Source organism: Diabrotica undecimpunctata, chromosome 3 (assembly GCF_040954645.1).
Source record: "Diabrotica undecimpunctata isolate CICGRU chromosome 3, icDiaUnde3, whole genome shotgun sequence".
NCBI classification, from domain to species: domain Eukaryota; kingdom Metazoa; phylum Arthropoda; class Insecta; order Coleoptera; family Chrysomelidae; genus Diabrotica; species Diabrotica undecimpunctata.
The window spans coordinates 80,140,561-80,154,505 of record NC_092805.1 but is presented as its reverse complement, the minus strand read 5'-3'; the positions used below and the strand labels follow the sequence as shown (position 1 = coordinate 80,154,505).

Sequence of the window (13,945 nt, the reverse complement as noted above, 5' to 3'; positions counted from 1 at the left end):
ATCTGTATCTTGGTTTTTGCTTATGATCATAATTTTCGTCTTTTTATTATTAAGTTTCATTCCATATTTTCTACCGATGTCAACTACTTGATCTATCAGTCTTTGTAATCCTTCAGCACTATCCGCAACAAGAACAGTGTCGTCTGCATATCTTAGATTATTTATTACTTCACCGTTAACAATCACGCCATCAGTCGTTTCTCCCAAAGCTTCTCGAAATAGATATTCAGAGTACGCATTAAACAGCAAGGCGAGAGTATGCAACCTTGTCATACTCCTCTTTGTATTGGGACTTCATCGAATAATTGATTGTCTACTCGAATCTTGGCTACTTGTTTCCTATAGAGATTGGCTATTATTCTTATATCCTTGTCATCGATGTTTGCGATTCGCAAAGTTTCAATAAGCCTCTCATGCTGTACTTTGTCAAATGCCTTTTCGAAGTCAATGAAACAGGCAAAGACATCTGTATTAACATCTCTTGCTCGTTGTATCAATACTTGTATGCTAAAAAGTGCCTCTCTTGTGCCAAGACCGCTGCGAAATCCAAATTGTACATCAGCAATATCCTTCTCCAATTTCTTGTATATGCGAGCATGAGTGATGTTTAAGATCTTAGCATTGCTATATACTCAGCTAAATTATGGAAAAAAAATTAATAAAAGTAAGATCGACGCCATCTAAATATGGGTCTACAGAAAAATTCTACGAGTGTTCTGGACAGAACACAGAATCAACCTGTCAATTCGGGATGATCTTAATTTAAAAGAAAAACTATTAATTAAAGTAAACCAAGCATATTTAAATTACTTCGGCGACACAGTTAGAAGCATAGGGACCACGGAACTATTAACAGTAAAAGGAAGGATAGAAGGCCGAAGACCGAGAGGAAGATATTTAACACAATAAACAGACCTAATGAAGACTCTGGTGGGAAGATCTCCACATGAAGGTTTATATCTAACACAGTATCGCAGCCAATGAAGACAGCAAGCTTACAATATTTACAGTGTCACCACGCCCTGACAAGGGCTCAAGGAATAAGGAGGAGGACGAGATATTTCATTACAGCCGGGAGCCTGATTGTTTTCAGCTCCTCTATACCTTTACAAACTTCGTATAATGTTGGCACCATCACTTTCAGTTCCAATATTTTGTACAGTATTTGGTTTCCGACTTGACGCCAGGGAAATTTAAAAGCTCTTCAAAATGGCCTTTCCATCGCTCTACTATCTCATTGTTATCTATTACTATGTTTCAATGTTTGTCTTTTATAGAGGTTGTTCGTGCGTTTTACTAATCTTTTACAATTCGTATTTTTTAACAGAACTCTCTTATCTCTATTTGGCTATGCATTTTTTAAAGTTGTTTACACTTAATGCTCAAAAGGCGTCAAAACTCTTAAACAAATTGGATTATATTATATATAATATATAATATTTATTAAACTAGGTGGACATAGATCCAGGTTTTGTGCATGATGACAAATGGACCCTTTTATATCTTTCTCGATGCTACATTCTTCAGCAGTAATAGTTAATCTTCTCTATATAATAATTCTTCTCTGTAATCACTGTATGGCGTCTCGAAGGATGCATGTTATCATTTAGAGTAAAAAATGCAAAAATGTCTTATCGCTAATAAAGTGAATTGCTATGACAAACGATTATATAATGAGTGTAGTGCGTGATATATTTTATGAACAAAAGCATGCTTTTTGAAGTAACTTTTCACAATTCGCAGGTGTTATTTAGCACTTTAAGGTGTTAACACCTTAAAGTTTTATATCTCTAAAAACATCGTACGTCTATATTTATATATTGACTTTACCTACGTTTTCTATAACTTTATAATTTAAATATCAATAAACACAATAAAACCAAACAGACGCTATGGCAATTCGATTCGATTTTGACAGAGGTTTAAGGGGATTTTAGACGTATTATTACTACACGATTAAGTTAGCTAAACCAAAACTGGAGGTCAATTATGTTATAAAATATATATATGGATTAATGAGTGCGTTGGAATAGAAGTTACGAGTCCGAGTGTAACAACATCAAGATCTCTTGTAAATGACCAACCGATATTTACACTATATACATCAATAAGCAAGCAGTGGCACAACAAGTACGCAATCTTTAAAAAATATCATTACATATACTCTGCGACAACATTATATGGTGCCAAATGCTTCAAGGATTTTAAAAATGTCTCTTACCTCATCAAGTCTATCATAGTAATGATTTGTAAAAGTGTCGTTTTCTAACAAAGAATCCCCAATGCTATTATCAGCATCATTATCGCCTTCACAAAGCAATGACATATATTGGGCGGTTTGCATTCTGAAAAAATAAAAACAATTTTAAACTTTGTATATGTTTAATATTTAATTTAATTTTGTAGCTGATTCTCTTGTGGCAAGTTCATCAGCTCTTTTATGGCTTGGATTCCCCGGTAACCTGGAACTCATACCAGTGTAACCATTAGGTTCCGCTAGTTTGTCAAGTTTTTTTTGACATTAGTCTAAAGTTCACCTTAGGGCTTCAATGAGTCCGCATTGACTATCTCCGTGCATATATTGATCTGCTTTAGTTCGAAACCCCCCTTGTTATTTTTTTTGCACAATCCAAAGTTCCATAAATCTCCACCTGGACAATCGTGACGTACCAGTATCGTGTTCTATATAAATACAAGAACCGTCAAACGTCACTGAGGTCTCAATCTGCCTACTCCTCAGTGTCGAGTGACGACCGGTCTTACCCTGTGTGGCTGCTTTTATACTATCAATATGAGCGGGAACGATATGCGAGGACGTGGCCTAAGCGATGTGGGTTGGAGCGAGGGGTCGCTGAAGCAGAGTTCGCCACGTTGCCGGCAGTCGGTTAGCGTCATCGTGCGTGTTTAAGCTATCGCGCGATGACGCTAAACGCTATTATATATATATATATATATATATATATATATATATATATATATATATATATATATATATATATATATATATATATATATATATATATATATATATATATATATATATATATTTTTTTAGTGGATTTTCTTGGGCTTAGGTTCATAAAAAAATTTGATTTGGTACTAAGGCATTTTCATATATTTATTCGACGTTTCGGCAGGAAATCCATGCCTTTTTCAAGAAGTAATATTGACTAAAAAAACATTTTATGACAGACATAATACGATTTAAAAGTTAAACTTTTGACTTACCAAGCATGTAAAAATTTGTTACTAAAAAGTAGACGTCACAATTAAAATAATATTAAAAACATAGGACATACCCACTAAGTCACTACATGTAAAATATATTTTAGATCTAATGTGTTGTTTATTGAAGTTAGTTTATCGTTTAAACAACCAGTTATTTTAACATCATAGGCGTTCTGAGATTGTCTTATTATGTGTTTTTAAATTAAGTTAAAATATATTTTGTTCAAATTTTTGACATCTTTTTTATCATTTATTGCATTATTATTTTTTTTTATTTGTATAGACTCTAGAAGCTCTCTCTTTTTCCTGTTGGGTTCACTTTTTAGGATCTTGGTTTTCTCAAAATCAAATTTATGTTTTTTTTCGTTTTCATGTTTTGTGAGGGCGGTTGAGTTTTTTTTGTCATATTTGTGGGAACGTATTCTTGAGTTAAGTAGCTGACTGGTTTGTCCAATATAAACTCCATCACAATTCGAGCAGGGAATTTCATATACAACATGCGATCTTTTTAATAGAGGGGTTTTTGTTTTTAATCTTGTAAAATTCTTTTTCAAAAGATTGTGCCCTTTATGAGCAACCATAATATTATGTTTGGACAGAAGATTTGCAATTTGTTCTGATAATCCTTTTATATAGGGAAGAGACATATAGTTTTTCTTTACCGTGTTGGTTTCATTGTTATTATTGTTATTGTAAAATTTATGCAGTCGCGATTTGAAAGTGTTGTCGATAAGGTGGTGTGGGTATGAATTAAGTGTTAGTGCTGTTTTTGCTTTTTTAATGGCCTGAGGTCTATTAATAGGATCGGATAATCTAATAGCTCTATCGGCGAGTCCGATAACTACTGATTTCTTTTGAGACAGGGGATGATGAGAGTTGAAATTCAGATATCTCGATGACCAGGTTTTTTTGGTGTACCATGAAGTAGTTACAGTGCTGTTTTCTCTATGTAAGGTCAGGTCCAGAAAATTAATTTGATGATTTTTTTCAATTTCTAATGTAAATTTTAGTTTTTGGTGAAAGTTATTGAATTCATTTAGTAAAATATCCATTTTATCCTCTGGTGCTGCGCTCAAGCAGTCATCTATATAGCGATAGAAAAAAGGTATATCAAAATCTATTTTATTTAAAACAATTTCCTCTAGATGCTCTAAAACTAATTGAGCGATGGCACTGGATATGCTAGCACCCATAGATCCCTCTAGAAGAATTTCTGCTAGCAGTCGAAACAACATTAAAGTCAACCTATTTCCTATATAAAAACAAAATCTTCCAACAAACAGATGGATGTGCTATGGGTGCTAGCATATCCAGTGCCATCGCTCAATTAGTTTTAGAGCATCTAGAGGAAATTGTTTTAAATAAAATAGATTTTGATATACCTTTTTTCTATCGCTATATAGATGACTGCTTGAGCGCAGCACCAGAGGATAAAATGGATATTTTACTAAATGAATTCAATAACTTTCACCAAAAACTAAAATTTACATTAGAAATTGAAAAAAATCATCAAATTAATTTTCTGGACCTGACCTTACATAGAGAAAACAGCACTGTAACTACTTCATGGTACACCAAAAAAACCTGGTCATCGAGATATCTGAATTTCAACTCTCATCATCCCCTGTCTCAAAAGAAATCAGTAGTTATCGGACTCGCCGATAGAGCTATTAGATTATCCGATCCTATTAATAGACCTCAGGCCATTAAAAAAGCAAAAACAGCACTAACACTTAATTCATACCCACACCACCTTATCGACAACACTTTCAAATCGCGACTGCATAAATTTTACAATAACAATAATAACAATGAAACCAACACGGTAAAGAAAAACTATATGTCTCTTCCCTATATAAAAGGATTATCAGAACAAATTGCAAATCTTCTGTCCAAACATAATATTATGGTTGCTCATAAAGGGCACAATCTTTTGAAAAAGAATTTTACAAGATTAAAAACAAAAACCCCTCTATTAAAAAGATCGCATGTTGTATATGAAATTCCCTGCTCGAATTGTGATGGAGTTTATATTGGACAAACCAGTCAGCTACTTAACTCAAGAATACGTTCCCACAAATATGACAAAAAAAACTCAACCGCCCTCACAAAACATGAAAACGAAAAAAAACATAAATTTGATTTTGAGAAAACCAAGATCCTAAAAAGTGAACCCAACAGGAAAAAGAGAGAGCTTCTAGAGTCTATACAAATAAAAAAAAATAATAATGCAATAAATGATAAAAAAGATGTCAAAAATTTGAACAAAATATATTTTAACTTAATTTAAAAACACATAATAAGACAATCTCAGAACGCCTATGATGTTAAAATAACTGGTTGTTTAAACGATAAACTAACTTCAATAAACAACACATTAGATCTAAAATATATTTTACATGTAGTGACTTAGTGGGTATGTCCTATGTTTTTAATATTATTTTAATTGTGACGTCTACTTTTTAGTAACAAATTTTTACATGCTTGGTAAGTCAAAAGTTTAACTTTTAAATCGTATTATGTCTGTCATAAAATGTTTTTTTAGTCAATATTACTTCTTGAAAAAGGCATGGATTTCCTGCCGAAACGTCGAATAAATATATGAAAATGCCTTAGTACCAAATCAAATTTTTTTATGAACCTAAGCCCAAGAAAATCCACTAAAAAAATATATATTAAGGTTCAAGAACTAAACTCAAACTATATATATATATATATATATATATATATATATATATATATATATATATATATATATATATTTTTCAAATTATTTTTTCGACCGTACTGTTTTAAATATTGATTTATAGTATCAGCAATCGGTCAGGAAATAAAACTCTATTTGTTCAGTCTCAATATTTTATTTATTTTATTTCCTGACCGATTGCTGATACTATAAATCAATATATATATATATATATATGTATACGTATATGTATATATATATATATATATATAAATATATATATATATATATATATATATATATTTATATATATATATATATACATATATATATATATATATATATATATATATATATATATATATATAAATAGTAAACTCTTAAATATTGGGGAAATCTGCAAGAAAGGCTCTAATGAGTATCAATTGTTTCGCCGAACGTTTTCGCCAAAGAGAATTAATTTGGCTTCTTCAGGGCTGAAAGAGAATAAATTATAATTAGCTACCATATTATCTATTAAAAACATTATTGACCTTACGGTAACTTAGAATTGTAGAGTTAGAATATTAAAAAACTTTGCTAGTAACAACATGGTGTTTTTTGTTACTATGTGCAAAAAAAAGTTTTTTTTAACGTTGGAAATGTATGGTAGCTTTGAATTTAAAACGTAAAGGTCTACCCAAGGTTAATCGAAAAACCCAATTGAACTTCATTTAAAAGGAGGTAATTCTTTGAATTGTCGGCAGTAAATAAATTTTTGATTGTTAGAAAGTTTAAATGTGAGGTTCTGTTTTAGCCAGAACCCATGTGCTGACAAATTAATTAGTTCTTTCGAATCTTTATGTCGTTAAGGTTCATTGGTAAACCGAATGAAATTAAATCCCAGTATAGGGAAATATTATTTTAGATTTTCTTTTTTAATTATATTATATTGTCCATGTATTATTATAATATCTTATTAAGATGTATCTAAGAAAAGCAAGGGAATGTTATCTTTTTTAGTTAATGAAAATTAATTATTAAAGTAGGTTAGTTGTTAATGGATATATCGGTCAAGTTAGTTATCTGTGGTGTTTTATTGTTCTTGGTATCTGATTTAAGTAAGAAGTGGTATATATCGCTTAGATTCTTAATGTCACTCTTAACATTAATGGAGAAATTGTTAAGGAAAATATAAGACATTTCAATGAACTCTCTTTTAGATTTATTGTTCTCACGGTGGAGAATTGTGGTGTTAGAATAGTCCATGAGATGACCAGTGGAATGGACATGTTTAGCTAATGCACAGCGGTCAGGGTAAAGTCTAGAATCACTTTTGTGTAGTGTAATACGTGATTTCAATAATTGAGATGTTTGGCCGATGTAGGAATTGCTGCAAGAGAGGAATGGAATGGTGTAGACAATGTTACTAAGCTTATCTATAGGAGTCTTATCTTTTATCTTAGAATAAAGATTATTAATTGTTAGGGCTGATCTACAAGCCACATTAAGTTTAATGTTGTTATTATTATTACCAAAGCTATTTTCAACACTTTTCAGAATCCTTATTAACCCCGGAATGATATCTCTGAAATATGGTAATGAAAAATATTTGTTGATAGGAGTATCCGAGACTGGGTTCCCACTTAAGACATCAGGATCAGCATTGTTAGTCGCGAAGGAAGGTGAAGTATCTTCATTATGGATAGTATTAAACAAAATCTTATTTACTAATGGTGTTGGATAAGCGTTTGACATAAAAAGTTTCTGTAGGATTTGTAGGTTTTTATTTTTATTTTGTATTTGTATTAAATTTGATTTGTATGAAATGAAGGATCTGATAGTTTTATTACTCTATTTTTCATTTGTTTGATTAAGTTGACTTTGGTAGAAATATTATGGTATGAGTGGTAGTTAAGGTATCTACCAGAATGGGTCGGTTTTTGATACCAATCTATTTAATGTTATTGTTTTCCCTGATCATTCTTATGTCGAGAAAGGGGACGGACCAATTACCATCTTCCCTCTCTATAGTGAACTGGATGTAAGGGTCATAACCATTAAAAGTATCTAATAGTTCATCTACCTTGTCATTGGGTATAGCCAAAATGATATCATCTACATATTTTTTAATAAATGGAATTTTAAAGGATAGTAAAGAAATGACTGAGTCTAATACCTAATCCATAACGTAAGTTGCAATTATAGGAGAAATCTTTGCTCCCATAGGGGTACCGAAAGTTTGTTGATAGAATTTACCATTAAATTAGAAGTAAGTGTTGTTAAAGAGAAATTCGACGATGCTGATGAATCTGTCATAAGACATGGAACAACAACCTCTAATACGGTCCCAGTTGATCTCTATTGATGTCAAACATATTCCTAGATGAACGTTGCTGAATAAGGATACAACGTCAAGGCTAACGAGGACATAATTTGATGGTAGTATGTAACCATTATATTTATTTATCATCTCAAAGGAATCTTTAATGTAATCTTTAACGGTCGTAGTCTTTACAATGTCTACTTATACAGAGGGTTTTTTCGTGACCATCAAACGAAAATATGGCTTAAACTGTACCTTACTACTCAAGAGATGGAGCAAACTTAATGAAAAACTGGCGAGAACTGAAGCAAAAAAGACCTTCCTGATTCAATGCAGAAAGACGAAGAGATACCCAAGGGTCTTAAATGATCGCACCGACCACCTGATGCAGTCCACCATGGGAACATTATCGAACAAATTAAAAAGAAGAGCGGATGCCATCAACACACAGGTAAGAGCACGATTATTGAACTTCCACATTTCCTCGGTACATTCCGATATAGCATTCATTCATCGACAAATGTCAAACATATTCGTCCAACTTGAACCTCTCCTACCTTCCAACATTTTGGATCAATATGAAACTTCGCTTCTCAAAAAATATACGTTCTTTCTAAACAATTCTTTATCTCACCTCCAAACAAAATTAAATAATCTAGGGTCCACTCCTTTCAGTCGTCTACCATTTCACGATAAATGGATTAAAAATCTCACAAACATCCAAATCCCTAGAAATATCTTAAAACTTCTATCTCTCGGACCTCAGTTCGGATTACAACCCTCGCTTAACGATTATTCCGTATGTAATTTCGTAGCTGACATAGAAAACATACTTTCACATTCGGAAGCCAATGAACTCCTCGAATTAAGATCATCTGCTAATAATATTCTCACCAACTTTTCACATAAACCTCCCTATGCCAGCTCGGATATAGATGATGTCTATAGACAAACGTTCACATTCCTTAAAGAACACCCTGACCTGATGGTATTAACCAGTGACAAAGTCAATGCAACAGTACTAATGATGAGAGAGCAGTACTTAAACCTGAGCCAACAACTTCTAGATGATAATAAATATTATCAGCCACTTCTCCGCAATCCCACCTCAACTTACACAAATAAAATAAATAAATTCATCACTGAACTAAAAAATAAAAAAATCATCGATGATAAACTAGCCAAATCCCTCCATAACTATAATGGCAACGCCCCCAGGTTCTATTGTCTTCCTAAAATCCATAAGCCCCAACTGAGTATGCGTCCTATACTATCGTCAATAAACGCTCCTAACATTAATGTAGCCCATTTCCTAACGGACATTCTTTCACAAGCATACAACTATAAGAACGATTTTAACATAGTAGACTCTTTCCAGTTCAGTGAATTCATCAATAATTATCAGTTACCAAGAGAATATGTCTTAGTAAGCTTCGACGTAGTATCACTGTTTTCTAACCTCCCACTCTCCAGCGTCGTCACGTCACTCCGGAACCATTGGAATGAAATCCAACCACACAGTCCAGTATCATGGGAAATATTCTCGGAATTATTAAAACTGACGTTTGACACCAATTATCTAATATTTAATGACAAATATTATCGCCAAATCTTTGGAACTCTAATGGGATCGTCCATTTCCCCCATTCTAGTTAATTTCGTACTCGATGACCTTATCAATGAGAGTATCAGTAAGTTAGATTTCCAGGTTCCCTTTGTAAAGCGTTATGTCGACGACTTGATCCTAGCAACACCACCTGATAAGATTTTAAGCACCTTATCAGTCTTCAATAGCGTTGATCCTCACCTGCAATTTACTTGTGAATTGGAGGTTGATAACAGCATACCGTTTTTGGATATGCGAATCATACGCACACATAGTAACACATTGGGCACTACGTGGTACAGGAAAGACATGGAGAGCAACCGGTTCTTAAATTACCACTCTACACACCCAATAAGATACAAACATAACCTTGTACAAGCTCTTAGCTTTAGAGTACATACGTTGACCCATACGCGGTACAAGAGGGAATCCTTGGATTTACTCAAATCCATTCTCATTGATAACTCTTACCCCATATCCATCATCAACAGATATCTTTTCTCTAAAAGCTATGGTCATTCTATTTCGGAAGCACCCAACGGTGCAATACTAGCCTCCATATCCAATAGCATACAGACAAACATTTCCCCGTTAACCCCAAAACCAGCCACAAAATATGCTTCTCTTCCCTATTTCCCACAAATTACGAACAAGCTTACTTAACTATTCAAAAACTTACCCGTCAAAATATCCCTAAAAAATACTAAAACCATTGGAAAGTTATTCTCCAAGTCTAAAACTCCACTAAGCTCGTTAGAGCACACTAATGTTGTCTATCAGATACCTTGTTCAGAATGCAACTCCTGCTACATTGGCCAGACTAGTCGATCTCTTCTAGGGCGTATAACTTCACACAAAAGCGACATCAGACTTTCCAAACCCTCTTGTGCCCTTGCTCAACACGCCATTTCCACTAAACATCACATTGATTTCACAAATACCAAAATACTGGCGAAACAAAACAACCATCAGAAACGCTCCTTTATTGAAATGTGTGAGATCCTCAAGAACTCATCGGCAATAAACAAAAGAACCGACATCGACAATTTGAGCCAGGTTTACCACTCTCTCATCTTACGAAATAAATGATACCAATTATTCTTCAGTTTAAAGTTGGCATATTTTTTGTTCAAAATAATAACAAAATTATCCCCTATTTCCAAGTTTCATTAAAACATAAATTAAAAATAATATATCAAATATTTCCGCCATATAAATTCCACCTGTCCAACTAATTATGCAATGTCCCCTGTAGAAGTTCATAATTGTCTCAAACCTTGGAATTTGGTGACACATGGCCCTTAAAAAAATTTTCGGTATGGCGTCAAGATGTTTGCTTAGATTGCAATAAATCAGAACTTTGTTGGTCTTCAGTGGAGAACCATCTAAATGAAGCCAAATGTTCGTTTAAAATTTTTTAAATATTCATATCTACGAATATGAACATTATTTTCTGCAAAGTTTGTGTGTTTTTTGTTTTTGTTTTTTGTTTTTTCTTTTTTGGTTAAGTTAGTTTTAAATAAGGAGTAAAGTGTACAGTAGATATGATAACATCGATAACATACTACATATTGAGTTGTAAGTTATGAACTATATCTGTATTTCTTATAAACTCAATGTCATTTGTTATATTTTAGAGAACTGATGAAGCTTTAGAAATATAAAGCGAAACGTCTTCAATAAACTTATGAAGTAGTTGACTTCTTTTTTTATTTGCCAACCTGAATGACCGATTAAACCTCTGAATTCACTAGTTGAATACTTTAGAAATATAAATTGACGGTCGTAGTCTTTACAATGTCTATATATATATATATATATATATATATATATATATATATATATATATATATATATATATATATATATATATATATATAGATATATATATATATATATATATATATATATATATATATATATATATATATATATATATTTTGAATGGAGTGTACCTTTATATTTAACATTAACGACTTCAATATTTTGTCAATCATACGTATTTATTTCTGATTATACGTTAAGTTCTTTCTGATGGAAACATGTTGTTTTTCAGAAAATGTTCCTGAACTTCTCGTTTAATGTTATCCCTTAATTGTTATAAATTAAACTTTATAGATTTCTGTTGGTGGATTCTCTTGAGTTTAAGCTAAACACGCGTTTTGGGTATAATGTTCTCCGGTTGATAGTTATGTATATAACCTTCTTTTTGGTAATTTAAAAAATGTGTTGGTAGTTATTAACTCTTCTTCTATTTCAAATATGATTGGTCACTCTCCACTCTTATTTCGCTCTTGGGATGAAAATATTCTCAGACCGGTTGACGTTTCCCCTTAATATTAAACAAACGCCATTTAAGTGATTTGGTAGATCATGTAATATGATATATCTATTTTTAAAACAAGAAATTAAATACGCCAACAATATGGCATTAAATAAACTTACTCAAACTGAGAAACTGTTTTCTTGTCCCAAAGTCTATGAACAACATCTGTGTAGTTAAATATACTTTTGTCTGCTTTTGTGAACGGGCAAATCGTTATAGCTGGAAATGGTATGGTATATATGGGCCTCTCCCTCGTTGCAAAGCTGACTATAAATGGATTCTCATCATATTTGTAGTATTGTTCCATAATGAAGTAAATAGATAGAGCTATTGCAATGGCAATAAGGGTAATCCACAGTAGTCTGAAACAAAATATAGCAAGTATAGACAAAATAAATTTATTTAAATGATAAAAATAATGCTCCTATCATAACATTTTACATAAGCAATACAAGCTAGAAATACAGTTTTACAGAAAATTATTTTGTATTCCATACTCCTCCTTCTCCTAATCATATATTCTTCTATATTTATATTGGGTCGATATCCCAATCCAATTATTATTATAACTTTATTAAGCATTCAGTTTTAAGTTAACGAAACATCTGTTAAAAGGACCCCAGCACTTTTCTTATGTATAAGTGGTTTCAGTTAAATTGGTTGAAACTTTGCAGAAAGGTAGTTTTGCTCATGCTGATTAAACGTTTTTATTGCCCCCAAGACTTAGAAATTACAGTTAGAGATTCAAAGTGACGGTTTTTTGTCCACTTGAGTAATACATAGTTGTATAATATATAGGGTGTTAGTAAATAACTACAACAAACTCCGGGGAGTGATTCTGCATAAAAATAGTGATAGTTTGATATATAAACGTATATCGGCAAATGCTTAGTTTCCGAGATACGGGGTGTTAAATTAAATAAAAAATTTCATGTATATCATTTAAGCGCATACAAGTAATAATCTCTATTTTTTAAAGAAATAAATAGTATGCCGCTGAGATATTTCATAGTAAAAGTTATTTTTGAATTCTTCGTTTAATTTGTCATAAAAAATCTTTTTTTTCAGCACATCATTGAAAAGGCGCTAGAGGGAAACAAAATCTGTTCAATTTGTATCATGCTAAATTTTTTTATTACGTGCCTGCATTTTTAGTTAACTATATCTTGAGATTATTAATTTTTATCGCTGCGACTACCTATGAGTATTTAAAATACCCTTAAACTTAAAAGACCCTTTTAGTAATAAATTATGTTTGGGGCTATAGTATTCCATTAACAAATACGTTTTCTTTTAATCCACTTCATTCAAGTATTAATTATGCATAATCCCTTTTAAAATTTCTTTTTAGTTAAAGCGTAACTATTTTCTCATAGGAACAAATATTTTTAACCAAACTACACATCCCCTCCCCAAAAATTAATTAGTTTACAAATCCCCTTCGTTGGCTCAGTGAAGATGTTCGTTCAGTTGTAATGGAAACACCAAATAATAGTAGCAGAGTTTATTGTAGAGACGTACACTATGGGTGTAGACCCGGGATTACTTTGAGTAGAGACTGATGAAGCTGATCGTTGAAGACTATCAAGTTCGTTGAGTGAATATTGATTGAATGCCTCTCTAGGCAAGAGATCTTAGTTTTATATAAATTTTAATTGTGTCAATATTTTCGCGGACCTCGCGTGACATGTGTATTTAATTTATGTAAATAGTTTAACTTTGTCAGCACTTTTGACTGATGTCCAAATTATATTATTGATAATTGACCAAATGTGTATGTAACCTAATTAACTA

At 32.1% G+C, this 13,945-nt stretch overlaps 1 protein-coding gene across 2 annotated transcripts in view; it reads right to left on the bottom strand.

The window, feature by feature from the left end:
• LOC140436947 (pickpocket protein 28-like) overlaps positions 1-13,945 on the bottom strand; it is a 313,241-nt gene that overhangs the window by 102,143 nt on the left and 197,153 nt on the right. The window contains exons 3-4 of one of the 2 annotated variants that reach the window (XM_072526128.1): positions 12,271-12,513; positions 2,222-2,345 (exon numbers count right to left, since the gene is read on the bottom strand). In XM_072526128.1, the coding sequence (XP_072382229.1) occupies positions 2,222-2,345; positions 12,271-12,513 (367 nt within the window). The remainder of the gene's footprint in view (positions 1-2,221; positions 2,346-12,270; positions 12,514-13,945) is intronic. The other variant, XM_072526129.1, reaches the window with a different exon arrangement.